The sequence below is a fragment of the Sander lucioperca genome, chromosome 16 (genome assembly GCF_008315115.2).
Source record: "Sander lucioperca isolate FBNREF2018 chromosome 16, SLUC_FBN_1.2, whole genome shotgun sequence".
Lineage (NCBI taxonomy): Eukaryota > Metazoa > Chordata > Actinopteri > Perciformes > Percidae > Sander > Sander lucioperca.
In genome coordinates this window covers 8,853,949-8,880,757 of record NC_050188.1, presented here as the reverse complement: position 1 = coordinate 8,880,757, position 26,809 = coordinate 8,853,949, and the positions used below count along the sequence as shown (strand labels likewise).

The window sequence follows — 26,809 nt, the reverse complement described above, 5'->3', positions numbered from 1 at the left end:
TTTCCTGCAGATGTTGAGCAGCTGTTGGTGGTTAAAGAAGAGGTTCCCCCTGAGCAGCAGGAGTGTAGCTCCAGTGTGGACCAGGAGGAGCCAGAGCCCCCCCCACACATTAAAGAGGAACAGGAGGAACTGTGGAGCAGTCAGGAGGGAGAGCAGCTTCAAGGGCTGGAGGAGGCTGATATCACCAAGTTCCCATTCACTCCTGTCCCTGTGAAGAGTGAAGATGATGAAGAGGAAGCTCAGTCCTCACAGCTTCATCAGAGACAAACTCAACACATGGAAACAGAAGCTGATGGAGAGGACTGTGGAGGACCAGAACCAGCCAGGAACTCACATCCACATCCACTTTTACAACAAGACACTAGAGACCAGACTGGAGACTCTTCTGAACCTGAGACTGATGACAGTGCTGATTTGAAGGAGACCAGAGAACCTCAGTCAGCTTTAAACTCTCTGAAACATGATTCAAGACGTAAGAAAACATTCAGCTGCTCGGAGTGTGGGAGAAGATTTGGCCGCAAGTACCATCTGAAGACACATATGAGAACTCATACAGGAGAGAAACCTTTTAGCTGCTCAGTTTGTAATACATCTTTTACACTGAGAGGAAATGTACGGTCACACATGAGAATCCACACAGGAGAAAAACCTTTTATCTGCTCTGAGTGTGGTAAAGCTTTCTCTGAATGTGGAAACCTGAAGACACACATGATAAGTCACACAGGAGAAAAACCTTTCAGCTGCTCAGTTTGTAAGAAATATTTTACACAGAGTGGACATTTACGGTCACACATGAGAAGTCACACAGGAGAGAAGCCTTTTAGCTGCTCAGTTTGTAAGAAATCTTTTACACGTAGTGGAATTTTACGGTCACACATGAGAAGTCACACAGCAGAGAAGCCTTTTAGCTGCTCAGTTTGTAATACATCTTTTACACAGAGTGGAAGTTTACGGTCACACATGGTAGTCCACACAGGAGAAAAACCTTTTATCTGCTCTGATTGTGGTAAAGCTTTCAACAAAAGTGGAACCCTGAAGAAACACATGATAACTCACACAGGAGAGAAGCCTTTTAGCTGCTCAGTCTGTAATACATCTTTTACACAGAGTGGAAGTTTACAGATACACATGAGAATCCACACAGGAGAGAAAAGATTCAGCTGCTCAGTTTGTATGAAATCTTTTTCACAGAGGGGACATTTACAAAAACACATAAGAACTCACACAGGAGAAAAACCTTTCAGCTGCTCAATTTGTGATAAAAGATTTGGCTACAAGACACATCTGAAGACACACATGAGAACTCACACAGGAGAAAAACCTTTCAGCTGCTCAGTTTGTACGAAATCTTTTACACACAGTGGAGATTTAAAGATGCACGTGAGAATCCACACAGGAGAAAAACCTTTCAGCTGCTCAGTCTGTAATACATCTTTTACACAGAGAGGAGGTTTACGGTCACACATGGTAGTCCACACAGGGGAGAAAAGATTCAGCTGCAGTGTTTGTAACAAAAGATTTGCCCGGCGTTCTCAGCTCAAAACACATAAATGTGTTGGTCAGATGGAAACAGAAGCTGATGGAGAGGACTGTGGAGGACCAGAACCAGCCAGGAACTCACATCCACTTTTACAACCAGAGACTGAAGACCAGACTGGAGACAAAAATCTTTATGTATCAACATCTAGATAGAAGACATTATATTGTGTGGTAGGAAAAAGTACACTCTTATTTTAAATATTTTATTAGATATTGTTTTGTCTTGTAATGTCTGTCATATAATCAAGAAATGAGACAAATGTAACCACCTGATATTTTATAGTGCCCACACATATATTCACTTCTTTCTAAGTAACGTATGTTTAGCAAGATTCACTATTAATCATGTATCAATATGGGAGTTTATTCAATACACATTGGGTTCATGTTTTAATTTTGTGTGTCATGTTTAAGCACAATTTAGGCCCAGCTGTCTCAGAGAGGAGACTTTTCTCTCTGAGTCAGGGAGACAGGAAGTGCAGGTTGAAAGCCAGAGGTGGAAAGTAACGAAATACATTTACTCACGTTACTGCATTGAGTAGTTTTGCTGTGTATTTTGTATTTTTCAAGTAGTTTTTAACATTGGTATTTTAAAATGTACTTGATTACATTTTGAGTGAAGGATTGTATTTCGCTACATTACAAATCCTATCCGTTACTGAGTAAAACAAAAAAAAACTTGGACTAACGAAAACCGAAAGGAAGAAAAAAAAAGTCACGCCCGGAACCACCATTCTTTTTTTTAACGTATGCAGCTTCTTCTTCTCTGGTTGCAAGTCGCAATTAAAAAGAAGTAGAAGAAGAACTGCAATGTGGTCGGACCATGGATGTATTAAGAGAACCCCTGTGTCGGCGAGTGGGAGACGTTAACATGGACGTGAATGAGCTGTTATCCATCATAAATGTCAACTTATGGGAAAGAAAGAAAGGTCGATGCAGAGTGGTTTTTCTGAGTTTTTAACCAAACATGGACTTCTAAGTATTTATTTACTGAAGTCAGAGGTAAAGCCGTGTGCTTAGTTTGCAGAGATCAGATCGCTGTGTTAAAGGATTATAATTTGAATCGCCACCACAATACTAAACACGCAGAGAAATACAACAACTTGACTGATGCAGAGCGGGCACGGACATCTGAAGCTTTGCTAGTTAAGCTGCAAACACAACAAGGCATCCAGGGATGCAGCAGTCAAGACCAGCTTTGTGATATCCCACAAAATCGCCAAAAACAGTGAGCCATTTTCTGAAGGGGGAGTTTATTAAAGAGTGTTTGGTGGACTCTGCTGCGCTAATATAGCCAGAGAAAAAAGAGACGTTTGAGAACGTGCTGCCTGACATAAATTTATATTGAGCAGCATTGAGTTGAGCCTATTCAGTTCAGTATTGGTCCGGCCCTCCACAACAGTCAGTTTCTCATGTGGCCCCTTGGGAAAATTAATTGCCCACCCCTGCCGTAGGACAACGTATGTAGGAGACTGGCTAAATTAATTCACATACATCTAGTAGGCTCATACGGGCTACTTAGGTGTGTAGAAGCTAGCTGCTAGTCTGGGCTGTGAACATTAGGGTCTAACCCATTTATGGAGTCAAAACATGTGATTTGGCTTTGATTTGCATTTGACTGTTGTTTATGTTTGTGAAGAAAAGAAGGATGGCCCTCAGAACTAACAATGTATGGTACTTTCACTTTCAATTGATTGTTTGAAAATGTTTTATGGGATGGTCTGAACTAAAATTGCACGTTATACCTTTCTAAGGGTCTTAAATGTCATGTGTGACATGTGTTATGTTGTTATAACGTGTATACATTTGTATAGATGTTTATACATTTGTATAGATTTTTCTTTAATTAAAAACAAAATAGTTTTGGATTTATGACCCCTTGTCCTATTTTTTTTTTTTTTAATGTAACTAAGTAACTTTTACTTAAAATACATTTTAAATGAACTACTTATTACTTTTACTGGAGTAATTTTTCAGATAGGTATTTTTACTTGTACTTGAGTAATATTTCATCAAAGTATCGGTACTTTTACTTGAGTACAATATTTTAGTACTTTCTCCACCTCTATACAAAGCTATCTTTAGTTTAAACAAGGGAGATGTGAGGGAGGTAGCATAGGGAAGTTATCCTAGCAAGGTGTTTCCTGTCAGGGAGAGGAGGAGTTTTCTCTTTGAAGCAAAGCTGAGATGGACATATTATGATCTGTATAAAACTCACTTGTGCATTGCTATGTTGCAAGGTAATATGACCAGTGACACCAACATGATTAAGGTCTTTTGACATGTATAGTGTCTCCTATGCCACTAATTAGGCCCTGGTAAAGCTAATAAAGTAAAGAAATATAATAGTTTGATATGACCGGTGTGGTCACCAGGACATGCTGAGTACCCTCCAGGATGAAATAAAGTGAAATCATTTGAAATACACCATCTGTTGACTAGCATGTACGTTAGTATTGTCTGTGTCACAAGGACCTAGGTGTACTTAAGAAAAGGTAGATATCAGCAGTCCAGGTCCATCTAAAGATGTAACCAACATGAGGTAACCGTGGGAGTGAATGTGTCCAACTGACACCGGCCAAAACGCTGTATAAGAAGAGAGTCATTATGAAACTTAGACTCAGTTGTCTATTCGACTGACTATCGCCGGTGGTCAGTTGATGTGTCTTTTGTTTGTTGAAATGTAACAAATAAATCTGCATGGAGTGAATATCAACAGTCTCTGGAGTCTTCATGGTGTCCTCACATAGAAATAAAATGGATAGAGTAGTAGAGCTGTCAATCTTCTATAATACCATTTAAATTTCATTTTTTTTTTTTTAATATTCAAATATTTAATGTTCATATGCAGCCTGTTAAATAATATGTACTACACTACTCAGGCTTATGCATTGTCAATGCCACTATAAGCATGTGGTTGTTGTTACACGTTCTGTCCACTAGAGGGACTTCCAACATCAGCCTGGCCTTGGGACCTGCACGCAACTTTGTTTACATTCATCATCACGAGCACACAGTGACAAACACAAATCAACAGAGAACTCTGTAATGAAACATTATCTAACAAGTGTAGTCACTTGCTTAGGGAAGCCAGGAGGAGACATAAAGAATTAGAGAGTTTTACAGAAATGAACTCAAAAAATGTATGGGACATGATGAAGGTAATTACTAATATGACACCAGCTCGAAAATGCATCAGTACTTCTGACGACCTGCAAAAAGCTAATGAACTAAATGACTTTTATCTGAGATTTGAATCTCGGGACTTCTCCTCGGAATGGAAGAATGTTTTACAGACAATTTCTGTCACAGACCAAGACGCAAGGCTAGTGATAGAACCCCAGGAGGTCAGATTGCTTTTTAAAAACGTATGTACTAAGAAGGCCACTGGGCCAGATGGAATATCTGCATTCCTGTTAAAGACATGCAGAGGAGCTTACACCAGCATGGTGCCCAATCTTTCAAAAATCAGTAGACTCACATGCCATACCCAGCTTGTGGAAGAAACCAGTAATTACACCTGTACCAAAAAAACCTTGCCCAAAGGTGAATAATGATTTCAGGCCTGTGGCATTGACATCCATTGTAATGAAATGTTTTGAGAGGATAATGGTCACATTTCTTAAGCAAGATACTGGTGTGTTTTTAGATCCTTTTCAGTTTGCTTATAGGCAGGGGCGTGGCACAGATGATGCTATTAACAGCATTTCACATCTGGTCAGTAAACACTTTGAGGACCCCATGGCCAATGCACGCATTTTGTTTGTTGATTTCAGTTTAGCTTTTAACACTCTGCAGCCTCACATGCTCATTCAGAAACTTTCTTTTATTCTCAACTGGTATTTTTCCTTTTTAACAAACCGTACTCAACAGGTCAGAGTGAATAATGCTCTTACGGAGCCCAGGCCAATCAGCACTTGTGCCCCACAGGGCTGTGTCAGTTCTCCAGTTCTCTTTACATTGTATACTAACGACTGCAGTAGACTCCACACTGACAATTATATCTTAAATTCTCAGATGATACAGCAATCCTCGGCCTTATGCACAAAGACAGAAGCCCAGCAGTGTATTATACGGATATTGAGGAATTTGTCCAGTGGTGCGACAACAACTATGTTGTGCTAAATGTGATCAAAACTGAGGAGATGGTGTTTGACCCAAAGGCTATAGGTGACACCAAGCCTGTAGTGATCAACAACTTACCCATTACTCAGGTTAGCTCTTACAAGTACCTTGGTGTACATATCGATAATGCACACATGCACACTGCAGGAAGAACCACGTGAACACTCTTTGTTCTAGACTTCAACAGAGGATGCATTTTCTACGAAGACTTAGAGTGTATGGAGTCCAGCAAAAAATTATGTTGTTGTTCTATCATGCAATATTAGAGAGTATTTTAAGATATGGCATCACAACCTGGTATGGTAACCTGACAGTACAGTCCAAATCACAGATTGTGTCACGGCTGGTGCGAAGGCAGGCAAGGTTGGGACCCAAATGCAGTTTAAAGAGCTTTATTCAAAGAAAAGCAAAACTTACTTGGAGCAATAATCCAATACATAAAGGAAATCCACGACAGGGAATGCAGAAACAAAACAGAACGCACAGCAGACGAGACGAGACGATCCGACAAGGGACAAGGGAAAACAGAGAGGCTAAATACACAAGGTAACGAGGGAACGAGAGGCAGGTGACACAACAGGTGGAACAAATCAAAAAAGGCGGGAAACAAACAAAGACAGGAAGAAAGCTAGACAAGACAAGGGAGACAAGACAGACTACAAAATAAAACAGGAAACAAGCACAATACAGAACAGAAACCGACTACAAAAATAATACACACCACAAAATACCAAAACCCTGACAGTACCCCCCCCCAAGGGACAGATCCCAGATGGCCCAAAAACAGAACAAAAAGACAACCCAGGGAGGGCGGAGGGGGACCGGAGGAGGGCCAAAGAGGTCAGCAAACAAGTCAAGTGGGGCTAGGGAATGGAGAGACCACTCGGGACAGGGAACAGGAAGGCCCCGGGACAGGGACAGAGAGGCCTCGGCAACAGGGAACAGAGAGGCCTCGGCAACAAGGAGCAGAGAGGCCTCGGCAACAAGGAGCAGAGAGGCCTCGGCAACAAGGAGCAGAGAGTCACTGGCAACAGGGGGCAGAGAGGCCTCGGCAACAGGGGGCAGAGAGGCCTCGGCAACAGGGGACTGGGAGCAGAATCGAAGGCAGAAACCTTCAGGCGGCCTGCGACGAAGGCAGAACCCTTCTGGCCACCGGCGACGAAGGCAGAATCTCTCTGGTGGCCGTACAGGATGTCGAGGGCACCGAGATGACTGGCGGCGAAGGCGAAGCCTCCCTGAAGGACGGCGACGAAGGCGAAACCCCTCTGGAGGGCGACAGCGAAAGCAGAATCCTTCTGGAGGCCGGCGGCAAAGGCGAAACCCCTCAGGAGGCCGTCTGCGGGGGCGAATCCCTTCTGAACACCGGCGGCGAAGGCGAAGCCTCTCTGAAGGACGGCGACGAAGGCGAAACCCCTCTGGAGGGCGACAGCGAAAGCCGAATCCTTCTGGAGGCCGTCTGCGAGGGCGAATTCCTTCTGAAGACCGGCGGCGAAGGCGAATCCCCTCTGGTGGCCAGACAGGCTCAGCAGATGAAGGGGCAGCTGGGCTGGAGACAGGCGACGGGTCAGCTGGGCTGGAGACAGGCGACGGGTCAGCTGGGCTGGAGACAGGCGACGGGTCAGCTGGGTCAGTGTCTGCCAACAAGGTAACAGGATCAGTAACAGACAACAAGACAACAGGGTCAGGAGTCGGCAACTCCGCCGACAGGGTAACTGGAGCATTACAACACACGGGGGAGCAGGAGTAGGCCTGCCCGCCGAGAGGACACGAGGGGCAGGAGTCAGCCTGATCGCCGACAGGACACGAGGGGCAGGAGTCGGCCTGACCGCCGACAGGACACGAGGGGCAGGAGTCGGCCTGACCGCCGACAGGACACGAGGGGCAGGAGTCGACTTGACCGCCACAGGCAAAGTCTCATGGGGGCAGAACAAAGGCAAAGTCACTAGGGAGGTCTCTGGGACTCCAGAGACCAACAAAGTCTCAGGGGCAGTCTCTTGGACGCCGGAGACCGGCAAGGCCTCTGGCTTGCCCGTAGACGTGGACTCTGGGAGAGCTGTCGACATGGACTCTGGAAGAGCTGTCGACGTAGACTCTGGGAGAGTGGTCATCGAAGACTCTGGACGACTGGAAGACTCTAGCAGAGCGGTCATCGAAGAGTCTGGACGACTGGAAGACTCTAGCAGAGCGGTCATCGGAGACTCTGGACGACTGGAAGACTCTAGCAGAGTGGTCATCGGAGACTCTGGACGACTGGAAGACTCTAGCAGAGCGGTCATCGTAGATTCTTGAAGAGCGGTCATCGACGACTCTTGAAGACTGCACGTCAGCGGCGGTTCTGGCCGGCTGCACGTCAGCGGAGGTTCTGGAAGGCTGCACGTCAGCAGCGGTTCTGGAAGGCTGCGCAGTGCTGGGAAACTGGGCAGCTTGGGGACACTAGGAAACTCGGAAACATTAGGAAACTCGGGAACTCTAGGAAACTCGGGAACACTAGGAAGCTCGGGAACACTAGGAAGGCTGCTAGCAAGCCTGGGATCTGGGAGAGTGCTAACTAGCCTGGACTCAGGAGGGCTGCTAGCTAGCTTGGGCTTAAGGGGGCTGCTAGCCAGCCGGGGCTCAAGAAGGCTGCTAGCTAGCCTGGATTCAGAAGAGCTGCCAACTAGCCTGGGCTCAGGAAGGCTACTAGCTAGCCGGGGCTCAGAGAGGCTGCTAGCTAGCCTTGTTTCAGGGGGGTTGCTAGCTAGCCTGAATTTAGGGGGCCTGCTAGCTAGCCTGGGCTCAGGAAGGCTACTAGCTAGCCGGGACTCAAGAAAGTTGCTAGTTAGCCTGGATTCAGGGGGTTTGCTAGCTAGCCTGGATTTAGGAAGGTTACTAGCTAGCCGGGGCTCAGGGAGGTTGCTAGCTAGCTTGAATTCAGGAGAGCTGCACGTCAGCCCGGAGTCAGGAGAGCTGCACGTCCACCCGGAATCAGGAGAGCTGCACGTCAACCCAGGGTCAGGAGAGCTGCACGCCAGCCCGGAGTCAGGAGAGCTGCACTTCCACCCGGAATCAGGAGAGCTGCATGTCAACCCAGGGTCAGGAGAGCTGCACGTCAACCCAGGGTCAGGAGGGTTGCACGTCAGCTCGGGAACAGAAGGGTTGCACGTCAGCTCGGAAACAGAAGAGTTGCACGTCAGCTCGGGAACAGAAACACAGGTCAACTCAGGCTCAGGAACACAGGTCAGCTCAGGAACATATGTCAGCTCAGGCTCAGGTACACAGGTCAGCTCAGGCTCAGGTACACAGGTCAGCTCAGGCACACAGGTCATCTCAGGCACACAGGTCAGCTCAGGCTCAGGAAGACAGGTCAGCTCAGGCTCTGGCTTGCTGGACAGCACGGGCTCGAGGCCGTTGGACAGCGAGGACTCTGAGCTGAAGAGAGGGTGAAGCAGGGCATGGCGTCGGGAACCATGTTGTCTTCTACCCCGTCTCCGGCCTCCACGGTTCCCAGGGAATATGGCTAGGCGAGTTCCCTCAAAGGATTGCTTGCAGTTGAGGGTGCCCGCAGAGTGGGTTGCCGTAGAGCCGATAGTAAAGCTTTCAGGGGAGCTGCTAGTAGGTGAACTGGACTGTTGTCTTTCAGCTTGAAGGCTGGCAGCTTTGGCCTCCTCAGTCTTTTTAACAGACATGGCAAAATATTGAAGCAAAGTCATATGAATTTCTGGCTCTCCTCCAGGTAGGGAGACAGGACTGGGCGAAGCGGGCAAAGCACGGGGTCAAAAACAGAGACCCTGTAGCCAGGATTCTAGCAGACCGAGGAGCAGGCAGGCTCGTCGGTGCTAGCTGGCTCGGAATCTGATGAGGCGCAGGTACTTGAGTGAGTGAAGCCTTTGTGGAGCTAACTGGCTTAGCTGAACACAATTTTTCAGTAAGCAGAGGAGCTGGAGCAAAAATGAAGCTGCTAATCCAGTTTGGAACAGAGTCCTTTAACCAAGGTTTTTCCGAAACTTTCACACGTGCTGCTGCCAAAATTGCCTCCTTTAAGCAATTACTGCTAGCTTCCTTCCACCTGGCTTTGAGCTCCACCAGGTCACACATAAGGTCACACAGTTCATCAGAAATCTCTGCTGGGTCCATTATTATGGTCGGATCGTACTGTCACGGCTGGTGCGAAGGCAGGCAAGGTTGGGACCCAAATGCAGTTTAAAGAGCTTTATTCAAAGAAAAGCAAAACTTACTTGGAGCAATAATCCAATACATAAAGGAAATCCACGACAGGGAATGCAGAAACAAACCAGAACGCACAGCAAACAAGACGAGACGATCCGACAAGGGAAAACAGAGAGGCTAAATACACAAGGTAACGAGGGAACGAGAGGCAGGTGACACAACAGGTGGAACAAATCAAAAAAGGCGGGAAACAAACAAAGACAGGAAGAAAGCTAGACAAGACAAGGGAGACAAGACAGACAGGAAAACAAGCACAATACAGAACAGAAACCGACTACAAAAATAATACACACCACAAAATACCAAAACCCTGACAGATTGCCCGTCAGGTACAGACAGCTATGAAGATTATGGGGGTCAAAAACCATCTGTCCCCCAGACAATTTATGAGCAGTCGGTTATCAGACAGGCACAAAAAATAGTTTCCGACCCGACTCACATACTTCATCCAGAATTTCAGCTTTTACCTTCTGGTAGAAGATTCAGGGTTCCTTGCAGGCTGAACCGATATAAACACTCATTTGTGCCTATGTCCATTAAGCTTCTTAACACTAACATGTAGGCTGGCTGGGTTGTGCTCTATGTTGTCGTGCGATAAGTAGTGTACCGCATGGGCTACGTGGAAATGTGTCATTTGTGCAATATGTGGGCTATTGGGGTGTCCTTTATGTCATTTGTGCGATACATAGCCTATTGGGTTGTGCAATATGTTAGTTGTGCAATACGTAGGCTATTTGGGGTTGTGCATCATGTCATTGTGCAATATGTTAGGCTATTGGGGATTGTGCAATAGGTTAGTTGCGCAATACGTAGGCTATTTGGTTGTGCTCTAGTTTTTCTGAGCATGCAGCTGGTAGTAGATGGCTAATGACTTCTGTGCTGTTGCTAGCCCATTGACGGAGCTCAAATCCTCCTGATGCAAGAAGCTGCTGTAGCTTGTTGACCAACTGTTGGGCCTCTTCATCTACGGGAACACTCTGTAAGCAGTTGTTCATGTAGAAGCACAGTTTGATTGAGAATGTGGAGAAACTGCAAGAGCCAGTAGGCAATCAAGGGTACAGTGTGGTTGTTGGTGAGCATCTCTGCCACAGGTAAGGGGGGTGCACCACGACCATGTCCAGCCAAGACAAGTGCATAATACAAAACACGCTTCTTCTGGTCTGGGAGCTTGGAAACCACACTCCCCGTGGCATCCAGGTACAGTTTTACTGGTTCCTTCCTCCTCATATGTGCAACCAAAATTCTTACCCCTGTCTCACAGTACATATGAGTGGCAAATGGGTCTGCTTGAAAATGCTGGATGTATCTAGGGAAATTAACAAAGTTTGTGTCACATTCTCTCATAATCTTCTGAGTCAGAAGCACCTCCAACACAACATTGTCATGAAGGGTTAGACTCTTCCTGACTTCACAAGAAATTGCATTTAAGATGCCTCTATTAAGACATCTAGTGAGGTTCCCAGCCCTTATCTCCTCTTGAGGGGTTTGGCTAAGGAGGTTGTAGTATGTGTTACTCAGCCCCCCTTTTATGTTTCGGGCAATTCTCCCTCTCCTTACATTTGACGCCTGTCTTCTCCTCGTGTGTTGTTTTAAGTGACATACGTTTCCACGGCGGCACACAGTCAGAAACACTTTCTTTTGTTTTAGTGAGGGCTTCTTTGTCATCCAGAAAGTATAAACTGTTTTGCATGAAGGAAATGTGCACACCGCTTTTGCATGGAAAAATGGAGAATTCCTTTTCCTGCTGTTTGCTGGTCTTATATGTTGGTACTTAAAGGCAAGGACACAGCAATGGTTTTGTTTGTTGAATTCCTCATACAACACATGTGTCCATGACTTTTTTAATTTGTTGGACCCTTTCTTTGGTCTAATTTTCTTCCAAGATTTCTGCTCCAAACAGATAAGAAATCTTCTTGGGACAGTGCCGACCCTTCTGATTTCCCTCTGTCTTTCCGGATGGACACTTTTTGAAATAAACTCAGAAGAGGACGGAGAGGCAAGATTGGAGGATGGTGAGGCAGACACAGAGGTAATATTGTGTTTGGGCTCAGGCAGATCTAATGCCTCATCCAGATTGTCCATTTCCGACATTCCCCTGGATGTTTGAACCACTGACTCAAAAGAATCCTCTACATTGTGTTCACTGACTTCAACCAGGTCCTGGTCTCCTAAGTGGCCTTGTATTTCTATTTCTGACTGACCAGACAAAGTCTTGGGCACAAACTCTTCAGAACAACTGTCATTCTGTTGTCCTCCATGTGTCGATACCTCTGTATTTTCTGTCTTTGCATCTTTGACAGTTGAATCTGGGCCTTTCATTTTTTTTATAATCACAGACTCTATTTCTGTGTGAATGTGAATAGGTCATGAAAATCTCCATAAAATTTGATTTGGTTGACAACTTTCTAGCTATGATTTGGTTGATTGATTGGTGAACAACTAATGTTCTATGATGGGAGGCTAGATCGGTGAAATATAGTGACGACTACCAACCACAAGAACCACAAGAGCGGGTGGCCTAGATCCAGGCAATTCCCTTAGACCACCAAGCTTCTACACAAGTTCCAATATTAGATACATTACAATAGTGACATACAAAGATTAAAGCAACACTGTAATTTTTCCCACTTCGGCCCCCCTACAGGTTGGAAGCGGAATTGTCAATTACATTACATTGTCCAGTTCACTCAAACTACAGATCTGGCGACCCAATCTGGCAAACTTGCATAATGTAATGTAATGGACTATTCCACTTCCAACCTGTTAGGCGACCAAAGCAGGGACAATTACAAAGTGATGCTTTAACCTCAAAGACACTGCTATGACAGTATCCAATAGAACTTCTTACCTTTAGTATGACCTTCTTTCTCCTCAAAATTGAGTTGCTGTTTAAGATGAAGTCTTGATAGGGCTCCAATTGCAGGTTCATGGTGTATGTTTGCAAAGTTTGTAATGAACCTATCCCTAGTTTTCTTCAGAGGTCCAAATTAAAGAGGAGGCCAGGAGATTTCAGATGCAAAAAACTGCATGTTTCTATCATTATCCGTTCCAAAGATCGATTTATTTGAATCTTTGTATTGAAATTCCCATGACTACTTGTTTTGAATTCTTTTATTTGATTGGTCCTTAAAAAGGAATACAAGCTTAAGAGCTCTAGCGACACCAACAGGCCAAAGATGGACATGCATTCATGTTTTTAACTTTTGACCCGTTCATCCAATTTTCACAAATGAGGTATCATTGGAATCCTTGGGCCAAGTCGAGTTCAACACACCATATGACGTCATTTTCCACCATGTTGGATTCTAAAAACTTCAAAAAGGCATCTCCTCTCTCAAATGTTGTCCAATCATCTCAATACTTGGCACAGATGATCTTCAGACCAGGCTGCACAAAAGTTATCACTTTTTGTCTTAGAATTCTAAACAGTTTGGCCATGACAGCCAATCAAACTTGACGGTGAAGCTGCAAAACAGGAAGTAATCCTCATTTCTCAGAAACCCATTAACCTATCATAACCAAACTGGGTAGATAGACTCAGGATATCATCCTGAGGGGACCCAAAACAATTGGTGATTTTTGACCTTTAGGGAGGGCAGCAATTAAGGAACATGTTTTTTAACTCTTATCTTTTCAAGAGTGGATTTAAAAAATATGTTCAATGTCTAGTGATACTGTAAGACCTCCCCATTTAGCTCCTAAACTATTTCTCATGACAATATCATAAGTGATTATATGTTGTATGTCAAATGTCAAGTCCATGAATACCTTGAGTGTGACATCTCAAGGACTGCAAATTTGGTATGAATGTTTGTGTGGACTCAAAGATCAAATGATTTGATGTGTGAGGTCAAAAGTCAAATTTCAAGGTCAAAACCATTTGAGTGCGATATCTCAAGAACACCTTGACACACATGCTTTAAATTTGGTATGAGTAAAAGTATGGATTGGAAGATGAAGTGATTCAATGCTTTTTCATAAATCTCCCCAACATCCAGCCAGGAACCTTCCATCCACTATTTCAATTCCTTGGCATTGCATTTCTAGTATTTTATGGATTTTTGGTGAATATTTTAATCTTTTAATTCCATCCTGTTTCACCATAATGCACGATAACAGCAAAAATGCACCTGTAGTACGTAGCACCCTGCCTTTGGCAACTACTACAGCAATCAGAATGAGAAAATGTACCTTTGTTGATTTTTGGTGAATATTTTAATCTTTTAATTGCATACTGTTTCACTGTAATGTGACATATGACAAAAATATGACGTGTAGTACGTAGCACCCTGCCTTTGGCAACTACTAAAGCAATCAGAATGAGAAAATGTACTTTTGTTGATTTTTGGTGAATATTTTAAACTTTTAATTCCATCCTGTTTCACTATAATGTGACATATGACAAAAATATGACCTAGCAGACCACCATTGGCTACTACTACAGTAATCAGAATTACAAAAGGTCTTTTTTATTGATTTTTAGTGATTTCTTTCCTGAAAGAATCCCATAAGTCTATATGTCACCAGCCTGAGCACTGTAATTTGTAGACGGTCCCTAACTCAGCCAACAGCCAGAACGTAGATTGAAGTGCTGTTTTCGCTCGTAAATCGGTAGCAACGAGAAATACCATTGTCATTTTTTTTGATACAGTGTCCTAAACTGTCCTCAACATACTACACTCGTAATGTAGTGGAATTTTATTGAAGAAACTGAATCGGGGGTAAGTCGAAAACGAATATCCGGCGAATATCAAACCTGCTGCTAACTTATACCCGCTGCTGCAGCCGCCTGCTCTTGTCAACTTTACAGGTGAGGCGCAGCTCATCTCGAACGAGCCTAATGTTCACCTTCAGACAAACAACAAAATCAGATGAAATTACACTGCAAGACCAAAACTTGTATCTTCTGTTTGACACATTAAAAGGAAAGAGAAACAAACTACCATCATCTTTAATTTGGTTCATTGTTTTCTCAGAGCTCTGAAAATGCATTTAAATATTTGTCTTTCTTCAAACGTGTATTTTAATTATATCTTCCTGTTTTTTTCTTCTTCAAATTAGCCTAAAACACTTCCGGACTTTTATTTTGAAGTTCAGCAACTAATCTGTCCCGGAAGCTGTAGTCTTCACTGCGGCTAACTTCACACTTTGAACGAGATGGCGTCTAGCAGAAAGGTGTGTTAGCAGAGTGTCTTAGTTGTGTAGAGAAAGAGGTAAAATGTGTAAAGTCCAGATGCTGAGAGCGTTGGTGGAGCAGCGACTAACTGCGGCTGCTGAAGAGATATTTGGGCTGTTTGAAAGAACGATAGCAGAGTACGAGGAGGAACTTTGTCGTTCAAAAGAGGAGAACGAGCGACAACGGGAGCTACTGGACGCTGTTTACAACCCTCAGCTTCGGCTACACAGAGCAGGTTTGGTCATTAAACCTTCAGTTGATCTTTCTCTCCTTCCTGTCATCTCTTCTCTCAGCAACCATATGACGATAGGACGTATGTAAATAAGCATTTATTCATAAGATCTATTGTAATCTTCGCTCTTGAACAGGCCTTCGCCAAACCCACCAGACTCCATGTAAATAATCACTACTTTTATCATCGTAAAACACACTGCATCCAAAGTGGACAGAAATACAATAAAACTATCAAAAGCCGTTTTGGTTCATCTTTCCACTGTTCCAACAATCACCACTCTGGTTTGGTTGAAATTAACCCTTAATTCACACATTTACATGTGGAAATATGCTGGTTCTATACACGCTAAAAGTCCTGATTATTTACATGGAGTCTGGTGGGTTTGGTGATGGTGATTTCAGGGCTGTTTTCTAGTGCTGCCACTAACGACTAATTTTGTAACGATTAATCTTTTGACTAATTTTTCGATTAGTCGACTAATCTTAACGACTAATTTAAATCAATTTAAAATCAAGTGAGAAAAAAAAAATCAAGTGTTTGTTATTTCGTCCATTTTATTTTGAACTCAACTGAAGGGCCAAAACATAAAATGTCACTTGTGCCATAAATAATATAAATAACTTAAATGTTACCAAATAAAAAAATGACATAAATGCAGATATAAATGTAATTAAAAAAATAAATAAATAATTATCGATTTTCAAATATTTCACCTGTCAATACAGAACAAAATATTCTGTAGCCTATGTTGCCGTCAATACTGCTGACGTTGTCTTTGCTGTAATCAAATCAGTATATGTTTAACATGAAGTATACTACTGCTTGAGTGTAGTAAATCAAGAAACATCCATGTGTACAGACAAGGCTAGCAGCAGCAGCGCCGCGTCAGACACCTTTCTGGTGTATAAAGACAAAAATCCACGCAGCTGACACACAACAAACACCACGCAGCCAGTGTGTAGCTGCTCACGTTTACACTTGCGTGCAAGACGGGGTTTAAAACATTACTGCCAAAGTCTAAGTAGCCTGTTTAACATCCAAAGACGGTCATTGTACTTGTACTTGTGTATTGTAGTTGATAAACAGTACAGACTTGCTCGCCGTTTCATTAATAATCCTATACTTACTTTCAGAAGCGGAGTCGGGACTTTTCCCGGTGAGCCGGTCTGATAATAGTTATACATTACAAGTTCTTAGCAACACCATCCATCAGCCTGGTGTGCCGCGGCCGCTGCCCGCTGGTCAAACTGTGCAGCCTCTGCTCAACTCCTACAGCGAAGTTACAGACCAGTCTTTTACCATCAAAGCAGTGAAGGTGGGGTGGAGGGGGAAGAAAAAGGAGAGCGGATTAACCAGCAGGGCGCACAGACTGGTGTGGAGGTGAATTACAGCGAGCTGTTTGAGACAGAATACCAAAAATAAATAGGCAGTCAATAGTAAAACGTCGACTAAAATAATTGCCGTCGACTTATTTTAATGGTCGATTACGTCGACTAAGCCTCAATACTGTAACCACTGAGGCTTTGTGTGTGTGTGTGTGTGTGTGTGTGTGTGTGTGTGTGTGTGTGTGTGTTTTTTATACTTTATATAACTTTAACACCAGGAGACTATAGCCCAATACCGAAACTAACTAGGTGCAAATCAACAACTGGATGTGCCAACATTTTCTTAAATTAAATGAAGAAAAAACTGAGGTGTTAGTTTTTGGAGCAAAGGACGAATGATTAAAAGTCAGCACTCAGCTTCAAGCGGCAATGTTGAAAACAACAGACAAAGCCAGAAATCTTGGTGTAGTCATGGACTCAGACCTGAATTTCAACAGCCACATTAAGACAGTTACTAAGTCAGCCTATTACCACCTTAAAAATATATCAAGGGTTAAAGGACTTATGTCTCAGCAGGACTTGGAAAAACTTGTCCATGCTTTTATCTTCAGTAGACTAGACTACTGTAACGGAGTCTTTACAGGTCTCCCTAAAAAATCAATCAGACAGCTGCAACTGATTCAGAACGCTGCTGCTCCAGTCCTCACTAAGACCAAGAAAGTGGATCACATCACTCCAGTACTGAAGTCTCTACACTGGCTTCCTGTGCCTCAAAGAATATACTTCAAAATACATCTGCTGGTATATAAATCCCTGAATGGCTTAGGGCCAAAATCTATTTCTGATCTGTTACTGCACTATGACCCACCCAGACCTCTGAGGTGGTCTGGGACAGGTCTGCTTGTTGTCCCCAGAGTCAGAACTAAACAGGGGGAAGCAGCGTTTAGTTTTTACGCTCCACATATCTGGAACAAACTTCCAGAAAACTGGAGGTCAGCCGCGACTCTCAGCTCTTTTAAATTAAGGCTGAAGACCTTTCTTTTTGATGTTGCCTATTCTTAATTTTTATATTGAACTGTTAATTCTATTCTTGTTTTTGATCTTGTATTATATTTGTATTCGGCAATGTTTTTATTTTTTTTAATTTCCTATTTTGCTCTTTGCTTTTTAATATTTTATGTAAAGCACTTTGAGTTGCCCTGTGCTGAAATGTGCTATATAAATAAAGTTGCCTTGCCGTGTGTGTGTGTGTGTGTGTGTGTGTGTGTGTGTGTGTGTGTGTGTGTGTGTGTGTGTGTGTGTGTGTCTCTCTCTGAGTGTCTCTGTGTGTTTGTCTATAACAAGAACAAATACAAGATGTATAAACATAATGACAATTCGAGTCATCTTAACCGGTACTTAGACGTAGTCATATTTTAAATCTCCAGTTAGCTTGTAGCACTGACTTCATGTAGGGCTCTATGGAGTCTTATAGCTTTTTAGAGTCTCATTTTCACACTGGCCACCGAGCTAAACAACTTTTCTGGGGGAAACCTGCAATCTCTAAGTTTTAGCTGACATTAACTTCTGTCTGTGTTTCAGCTTTGCCTCCAGACGACAAAAGCCAGATTGTTATTAAAGATGTGCAGCAGGAGTGTAGCTCCAGTGTGGACCAGCAGGAGCAAGAGCCCCCCCCACACATTAAAGAGGAACAGGAGAAACTGTGGAGCAGTCAGGAGGCAGAGCAGCCTCAAGGGCTTCCTGTGAAGAGTGAAGATGATGAAGAGGAAGGTAGGAACAACGTTAACAGGGGTTTTAGGGGAACTAAAGGGGGAAAAATCTGCAGAAGTCAAGGGCAGTCCACACAGCATTCCTGGATGGGAGAAAAACGTGCTCTGTTTTATTGACATTTCTTTAACCAATCACAATCGGCTTGGGCGGGGCTAAGCTCCAGACGGAGCCACGGTGCCTCTGCTTAATAGTCTCGGGAAGAAACTTGTTTTGGTGGAACACGTGTACGATGAAAAAAATACGTGTGTGTGTGTGTGTGTGTGTGTGTGTGTGTGTGTGTGTGTGTGTGTGTGTGCGCTGAGCCCCAGTTAGCGCTGCCACAGTTCTAATCGGGAAAATAGATAACTGCTTTGTTGGGACTGTGCATGATCTGGCCATGAAGAAAGACAGTTGTACGTTGCCATGGTAATCCACTGAGCGCAGGTGGGCCACAGAGCCATATGCAGGGTCTGAAATTAACACTCACCAGTCGCCAGATGCAGGTACATTTTCCATTTGGCGAGTAAATCTCAGAGGGCTATCCACCACATGGTGAGTAAATGTTTGTACCAAAATAGTTCTGTTGTTCAGCCTTCATTTTGGTAAAGCTGCAGCTAATTTCTTCTGTTCCTCTGTTGTCTACACGTCCGAGCTTCGCTGGGGCGGGCCGACACACAAACACTGGAGCACATACCAGACGCCAGCCACCACGTCACTTCTGTTAACTGTTAGACGGCGTTTACCTCAGGCTCATTAATTAGCTAGTAAGTGGTGATTTTTGGCAGCCAGCCTTCCAAAAGAAAGCACAAATATAGCCGCAAGCGGCAATTTGCGGGTTCAAACCCTTTCTCGGCCAACAGAAGGATGTAAATGGACTGAATTTCCATTTCCCTTTTCTAGTAATTTTACTCACATTCATACACTTTGAGATGGGACCTCAGGGCCTGGGATCGAACCGCAAATTTTGTGATTGTTATGCAAATGCTCTACCGCCTGAACTACAGCAGGATTAGGAAGCAGCACAATCGCCAAAAGTTAAAGCAGCGTTGAGCGGGTTTTTAGCTTCACAAAGATGATCAAAACCACTTCAGATGGTTTATTGCTCTATAGAAAAAGTGGTGAAACCAAGAACACACCTGTATCATCACTGCAAACGATGCAGGAAGTCCTGCGATTTCGCCCCCTTAATCAGATTTTAACCCAACTTGGTACGTACGTTCCAGTCGTGGTGTCAGATGTCTTCATCAGTTTTAGACAAGATTGCTGTGGCAGAACTTGAGTTATAGGCAATTCCCTGCTAGCCCTTTTAAGAAGTTCTTTGATTGATGGCGGCCATATTTTTTGACAAATCTCATTTATAGTAGAAATGTCTCAGTCCCAAAAAGCTGTATACACATTTTGGTCTTGATCGAATCGAAATTGACAAAGTTCTGTTCGTTTAGCTGTTCTTCACATTATGCAAATTAGCAAAAAAATCCATCATGGCAACATTTCTAGAGGCTTTTTTGTAGAGCACATTGAGCTACATATGTGTTAGAAATTTCAAGTAAGTCGGACTTAAGGTGTGAGTGGCGTGGCCTTTCAAAAATCATGTATTTAAGCCTTCATTATAGCGCCACCATGTGGCCGATTGGGCTCATATTTCTTGGGAACCTAATGCACATAATTTCCAATCATTGGAAGCTCACGGCATCAGGTAACTGGATCATCCCAATCTCTGGGCTTGTATAGGTCGTACTGACTCTCCAGAGTTCTATAGATGCTCCTCATTGTTGGTTGTTCATAGTTAAGGTGGTAATGCTTAAAGCCAAGGGTATCTGTTTCACAGTGCCAGTTCAGTCCAAGTGTTGACTCATGTATCTATGCTTTGTCATGCGACAGCCAAAGCTCTAGTTTTTCTGAGCATGCCTTTGGTGGTAGTTGGCAAATGACCTCTGTCCTGTTGCTAGCCCATTGACGGACATCAAATTCTCCTGACGCAAGAAGCTGCTGTAGCTTGTTGACCAACTGCTGGGCCTCTGCAACAGAGGGAACACTCTGTAAGCAGTTGTTCACGTAGAAGCACAGTTTGATTGAGAATCTTACATCCTGTCTAGCAGTGTTTCCCACACATAGACTAATTTGTGGCGGTGCGCCACACCGGCCGCCACATATTGCGTTTCGTTTTTTTTTAACGCTATTTGAAACATGCAGCGTATTCGTTCACCTGCATTTCCTTCCCCTGCTCTCCTCCATCTCTCGGTCACTCACGTCTCTCTCACATAGGCTACACATACACAGCGTCTGTCTCTATGAAAACGAGAGAAGACGGCTGGCGAAATTCACAAGTTCACGAAAGGTTGGTATCTCGTGAACACCTTTACACAATCGCACATTAAAAAATGCTATAAAAATATTTTATATTCTAAATACAATGTTGTCAGTGTGTTAATGTTGCAGTCCCGATTCGACTCTTAGCAAACAAGCGATTGTGCCCGCTTTAGAAAGTTAACTAGTAGCAAGTTTGCGGTAAAATGCAGTTGGGTTGTCGAGGACAAAAACACTATATGTAGCAGCTGTGAATCAAATATTTAATATTTTATTTATATTTATTATAAATAATGTTATGTCATTTTTTTACTCTAACACTGAATGTCTGCTGCTACAATCCAGATGAGTATTGAAAAGTATTTTCCGCGACTGAAAAAGGCCCGTGGTGAGAATGAGGACCAGCCTGAACCGGAGGTATCAGTCTGAAACAGAGCTCAACAGTCCGACCAGTGTACTTAGTTATATTTTTAATTTGTTTATGATATTTTCAGGCTTCAACCAGTGCTGTTCAAGCAGAAAGACAGGGTCAGGGAGAGAAAGAGATAGAGATAGATTTGTCGGGCATTGAAGAAAGAGTAGGAGATGAGGACAGCATCCAACAGCGTGTCCTAAGTTTTTGATACTTGATTGTTTGTTGATTGCAGGGGTTTGATACCTGCGGATAAGTATGGGTGGCGGGCTGATTCTGCAGGAGACTTTTGGCCATAATGACTAAAGGTCAGGGGTGTGAATTGAGGGGGAGTCCACAGATAGCTGTTGTCGGTGGGGGCTGACTTACTGAAGCTGCCAGCGTTTGCTCCTTCATAAGCTGTAATTACCACCATCATCTTATCCATCATGTTAAGCACCACAGTTTCTTCAGAGTAAACACTCTGGGCTTGAGGAGTCAAGGTGTATGTCGTTGGTAACCTTGACGGGCATCGCTATACAACGCTTTCATACTGTAGAGTCTGGCTCCTTCCTGTCTCTAGCCTGATGGCATAGTGATCAACGGTAGGGACACTGCCTGTCTGAACATGCTGTGTGGAAGAAAGAGGTAATACCTGTAGGGGAGAGTTTAGCTCTGCAAGCTTAGATAAGCAATAGTCTCTCCCTGGCCAACGTGGCATCGTAAAAAGGTTGCAGGGAGAAGTCCACACTGTGTGGCAAATGAGCATACAGCAGCTCATACAGGCTGTTGCTCAACAATAGGGTGTGTATTAGGTGTCCTAGTCTTGTCAGGGGTAAAGGCCTTTTCATCTAAGGTATAATCCCATCCTGTTTCTTATACTGCACTGTAACTTTTATTCTCGTATTTTAGAGGTGGTCCTCTTCTAGATTTGTCGCATACTGTGCTGTGTGCAGATAACCTGGAGTTGTAATGGCTTGCCTGTGGCCGACAAAACTCATTTCATAGTCTCTAAGGTAGAGGATGTTGTAACTGCCACTTTGGATGTGTTGATTCTAGTAAGGCCCCACTGTATGTGAAACTAGGCTTCATCCTGAGATCTGAGGAAAACTTCACTTCCGGCTCGAAGGACCAATTATTGAATAGGTATTCACTTAGGACTGTATAGGTGATGGTTACATATAGGGATGTACTGCTTGGGGAAAGAAATAACACTGATTGCTCCATTAAGTTGCAATAAAAACAGACATCCATGTCATTTACATAGGAGAATGTCAACATTGTCCAAATACAACAGTCTTACTAGAAATATAAAGGTACAGCTAAATTAGCATTAGGAAGCCACATGGTGATTAGATTAGCTCTAAATCAACAAAAGTCTCACCAAAACACAGTGAAAGACTTAAATAATGTCCAGATCAGACAAAAATGACCAGTTTTACTCACAGTTCATCAGAGACACACACAACTTGAACTATTTGAATGCAGTAAAGTCCACTTCACACTCTGTTATTCTGACAAGTCTCTTGTTATGCCTCTTAATGTGGTTATATGTAACTTTCAGTTTGTGTTGATTCTAGCGGCCACTTTGGACACAAGTGATAGTGTTGTTACCACATCTGCTGTCATAACGTCATTTTCTTTACGGTGCTTTATTGCCCACTGTAGTACTGAGTTAGCGTTACCAGGAAGTCATATAGTCACGATGAATGTTTTGCTCAGACAGTAGTTGTTCTTCATATAATTTCCTTCTTTTCTGTGATGGTCCAGCCCCAGTTTCAACCATAACTACAGTAGATAACTTCTAAATATAACATTAAAATACAACTACGCCTTGCCCATCAAAATAAATCTTCTGCTACCTTTCACCTGGCTGGATATTCTAACACAGGCTTTTCTGGTGTTACAAAAAACTGTGACCCTTCAGAATGTGTTACTGTTCCGCCGTCTACCTGCCATAAATCATTCTGTGACTACGCGGGAAGAATTTAACCTGAGCAACGGCACTAATAAAAACTACCTATAGATCGCGTTCTTTTCACTGTTAGTCTTGTTTGCTGTTACAGCTCATTTAAGATCATAATATGAAAAATGATAGAAACACTAAAAAGTTACATATAGTCACTTTAATTACCGACTGCGCCAGTTTGTGCTCAACAGCGCAGTTGCATTATTTCACCACAAGAGGGCCCTAATATATCAGTCAACAGCCTTTCCAACAGTTTTCCAAGGCTGAAAAGGAAGACTAGTAGTGTAGATGTAACCTAAGTAACTGACTGAACAATGTTAGAATATATTTTGTTAAAGTGTTAAGAAAAGGTTTTAGAGTTCATGGTGCTGACCTCAGTGCCTCTGTTTCCCTGGGTTATGAGAGACCATCTAGTTTTACAGTGATTAGACATTATAAAGGAAGGGTGAGAAAGGTCCTCTCTGATCAGGGGAGGGAACGAGGCAAACAATGGTCAGCACTATGCAAGCGCGGGAATTGTGACACTGTATGGAAATGACCTGGCTCTCATGAAAACTCCTTAAAGTTTGCTGGAGATTAAAATACAGGTGTTCAAAATCCAACAATAGCGGCTGGCTTCTTCTGAGCTGAGAATTGGAAGTTAAGGTCATGTTTTTATACAGTGTTACAAATTAGTCAGGAGCCGGCTGGAGCCAGAAGATCTGGACCAGATCCAAACTGATGAGGGCACCACCAGGGATGGGACAGAAATGGATAAATAGACAGTATCTTAACTTAGCAGGGGCGGATGCTAGGGGAAACTCTGTCAGTTTGTTAGGTGATAGAGACTCTGCCTTTGTGTATCAGATCCATGTACATGTACTGGTATTCTGCAATATCTTTCACTAAATTTGTTATTAATTTTAACTGGACGAATCCTGGTCTTGATTTGATTCCTGAGTTTTATTTCTCTGATCTACCAGTAAATGAACACAAATAGTGACCAAAGAATTGGAGTCAGGTTAAGTTTGGCCTTTTTAGGGCCAGACCGGTCAAATTGGTCACATTTTAGATCAAAATCCTTCAACAACCAGTACTTTTTTTTTTTTTTTTTTTTATATAACCATCACAATCCAGGTGATAAGATACGTTCCACAACATTTCTCTGTATGTGTTTCCTGCAGTTGTTGCGCAGCTGTTGGTGGTTAAAGAAGAGGTTCCCCCTGAGCAGCAGGAGTGTAGCTCCAGTGTGGACCAGCAGGAGCCAGAGCCCCCCCCACACATTAAAGAGAAACAGGAGGAACTGTGGAGCAGTCAGGAGGGAGAGCAGCTTCAAGGGCTGGAGGAGGCTGATATCACCAAGTTCCCATTCACTCCTGTCCCTGTGAAGAGTGAAGATGATGAAGAGGAAGCTCAGTCCTCACAGCTTCATCAGAGACAAACTCAACACATGGAAACAGAAGCTGATGAAGGACCAGAACCAGCCAGAAACTCACATCCACTTTTACAACCAGAGACTGAAGACCAGACTGGAGACTCTTCTGATCCTGAGACTGGTGACAGTGCTGATTGGAAGGAGACCAGAGAACCTCAGTCAGCTTTAAACTCTCTGAAACATGATTCAAGACGTAAGAAAAAATTCAGCTGCTCTGAGTGTGGGAAAAGATTTGGCTTCAAGACACATCTGAAGACACATATGAGAATCCACACAGGAGAAAAACCTTTCAGCTGCTCAATTTGTAAGAAATATTTTACACATAGTGGACATTTACAAAACCACATGAGAGTCCACATAGGAGAAAAATCTTTTAGCTGCTCAGTCTGTAAGAAATGTTTTACACACAGTGGAGCTTTAAAGATGCACATGAGAATCCACACAGGAGAGAAACCTTTCAGCTGCTCATTTTGTAATACATCTTTTACACAGAGAGGAAGTTTACAGAAACACATGAGAACTCACACAGGAGAGAAACCTTTCAGCTGCTCTGAGTGTGGTAGAGCTTTCACTGTAAGTGGAAACCTGAAGAACCACATGATGACTCATTCTGGAGAAAAACCTTTCAGCTGCTCAGTCTGTAAGAAAACTTTTACACAGAGAGGAGGTTTATGGTCACACATGGCGGTCCACACAGGAGAGAAAAGATTCAGCTGCAGTGTTTGTAACAAAAGATTTGTCTGGCGTCCTGATGTCAAAAAACATAAATGTGTTGGTCAGATGGAAACAGAAGCTGATGGAGAGGACTGTGGAGGACCAGAACCAGCCAGGAACTCACATCCACATCCTCTTTTACAACCAGAGACTGAAGACCAGACTGGAGACTCTTCTGATCCTGAGACTGGTGACATGGAATAACATTTGTGCCTTTAAGTCCAAGCAAAACTTTTCAAGTATCAAACAAAGATCTTTATGTATCAACATCTAGATAGAAGACATTATATTGTGTGGTAGGAAAAAGTACACTCTTGTTTTAAATATTTTATTAGATATTGTTTTGTCTTGTAATGTCGCTGCGACGTGTAATTAAATTTTTCAAGAGGTGCCCGTCAGGCTACGGCGTAGACGCAGGGAGGTCTGCGGGGGTACGCCGTCGATTCAACGCAGAAGCATAAAACGGCCTTCAGTAACGTATGTTTGTTTCCTGAGTTTTCTCTTTGAAGCAAAGCTGAGATGGACATATTATGATCTGTATAAAACTATAAAAACTCACTTGTGCATTGCTATGTTCCAAGGTAATATGATCACTAGTGTCTCCTATTCCACTACTTAGACCATAGTAAAGCTAATAAAGTAAAGAAATATAATCCTTTGATATTGCACAAAACCAAGATAAGGGATTAAGCTGGCATATTCAAGTTATCCTGGATGAATGTAGCTTTGACTTGGTTGCACAAAAGCAGGTTGAATTAAACCCAGCCAAGTAACCATGGAGATGTATTTTTTGCAGTGAGCAGGCTAACAGCCAGGCTAAGATTAATTCCAGAGTCTTATGTGTTAAATCAGTTGTCACTCTGATCTGAAATAAACGTGTTTAACATTTATATCACTGTCTTTTGAATGTGTTCTGCTTTATTTTTATTAACATGCATTACTTGTCACTATTAGTGTCACAAGTTTGGATTTAAATCCTACTATTTCATTGGTTTAGATGGTTAGAAATGGCTGCACTGGCATTGGAGATTGTGTTTATTATTTTAGGTTTATTTAGTAATTTATTTGAACATGTAAAAAAAAATATATATATATATACACACATACATACACACATACATACACACACACATACATACATACATACATATAAAATTAAAATAACAGATAAATAAGGACATGTACTTCTCAGCACAATCTACCAAAATTATTATAAGTAATTCAAATAAGAAATTCCCATGTTTAAAAATGGGAAGTGGGACAATGCAGCTATTTTCCCAGATGACATTAATGGCAGAGTGGTCAGAGACCAATACATTAATTATTTCAGATGACTGATTTCATTTTATTGTTGCTTGTCCTTCTCTAATAAAGGATAGTTTGTGTTGCTCCTTAATATGTAGGACTAATGTTTTTTTTATTATGTATTAGTAGCTTACTTTGGTTTCATAACCTCAATTTTAGTTTCACATCACTGGACCAATAACTTGGCCTATATAGTGTAGTGTAGTGTACATTCATCATACAGGGAACGCCACAATGCTTCTCAATCTTTTTATTTTGCTGCTGTCACTTGTCAGCTTGGAGCTTGGGAGAGAGAAAAAAAACATGATTAATACATTGTTTTAAAGATATGCTTACAGTGTGTATTGAAGTCAC

General features: G+C 42.9%; 1 protein-coding gene across 1 annotated transcript in view; it reads left to right on the top strand.

Moving 5' to 3' along the window:
- Nucleotides 1–25,467, top strand: part of LOC118493477 (oocyte zinc finger protein XlCOF6-like) — a 45,174-nt gene extending 19,707 nt beyond the window's left edge. Inside the window, exons 4-5 of the mRNA XM_035993413.1 lie at nt 8–990; nt 24,728–25,467. Coding sequence (XP_035849306.1) covers nt 8–990; nt 24,728–25,354 — 1,610 coding nt within the window. The 3' untranslated portion in view covers nt 25,355–25,467. The remainder of the gene's footprint in view (nt 1–7; nt 991–24,727) is intronic.
- The last annotated feature ends 1,342 nt before the right edge of the window (nt 25,468–26,809 follow it).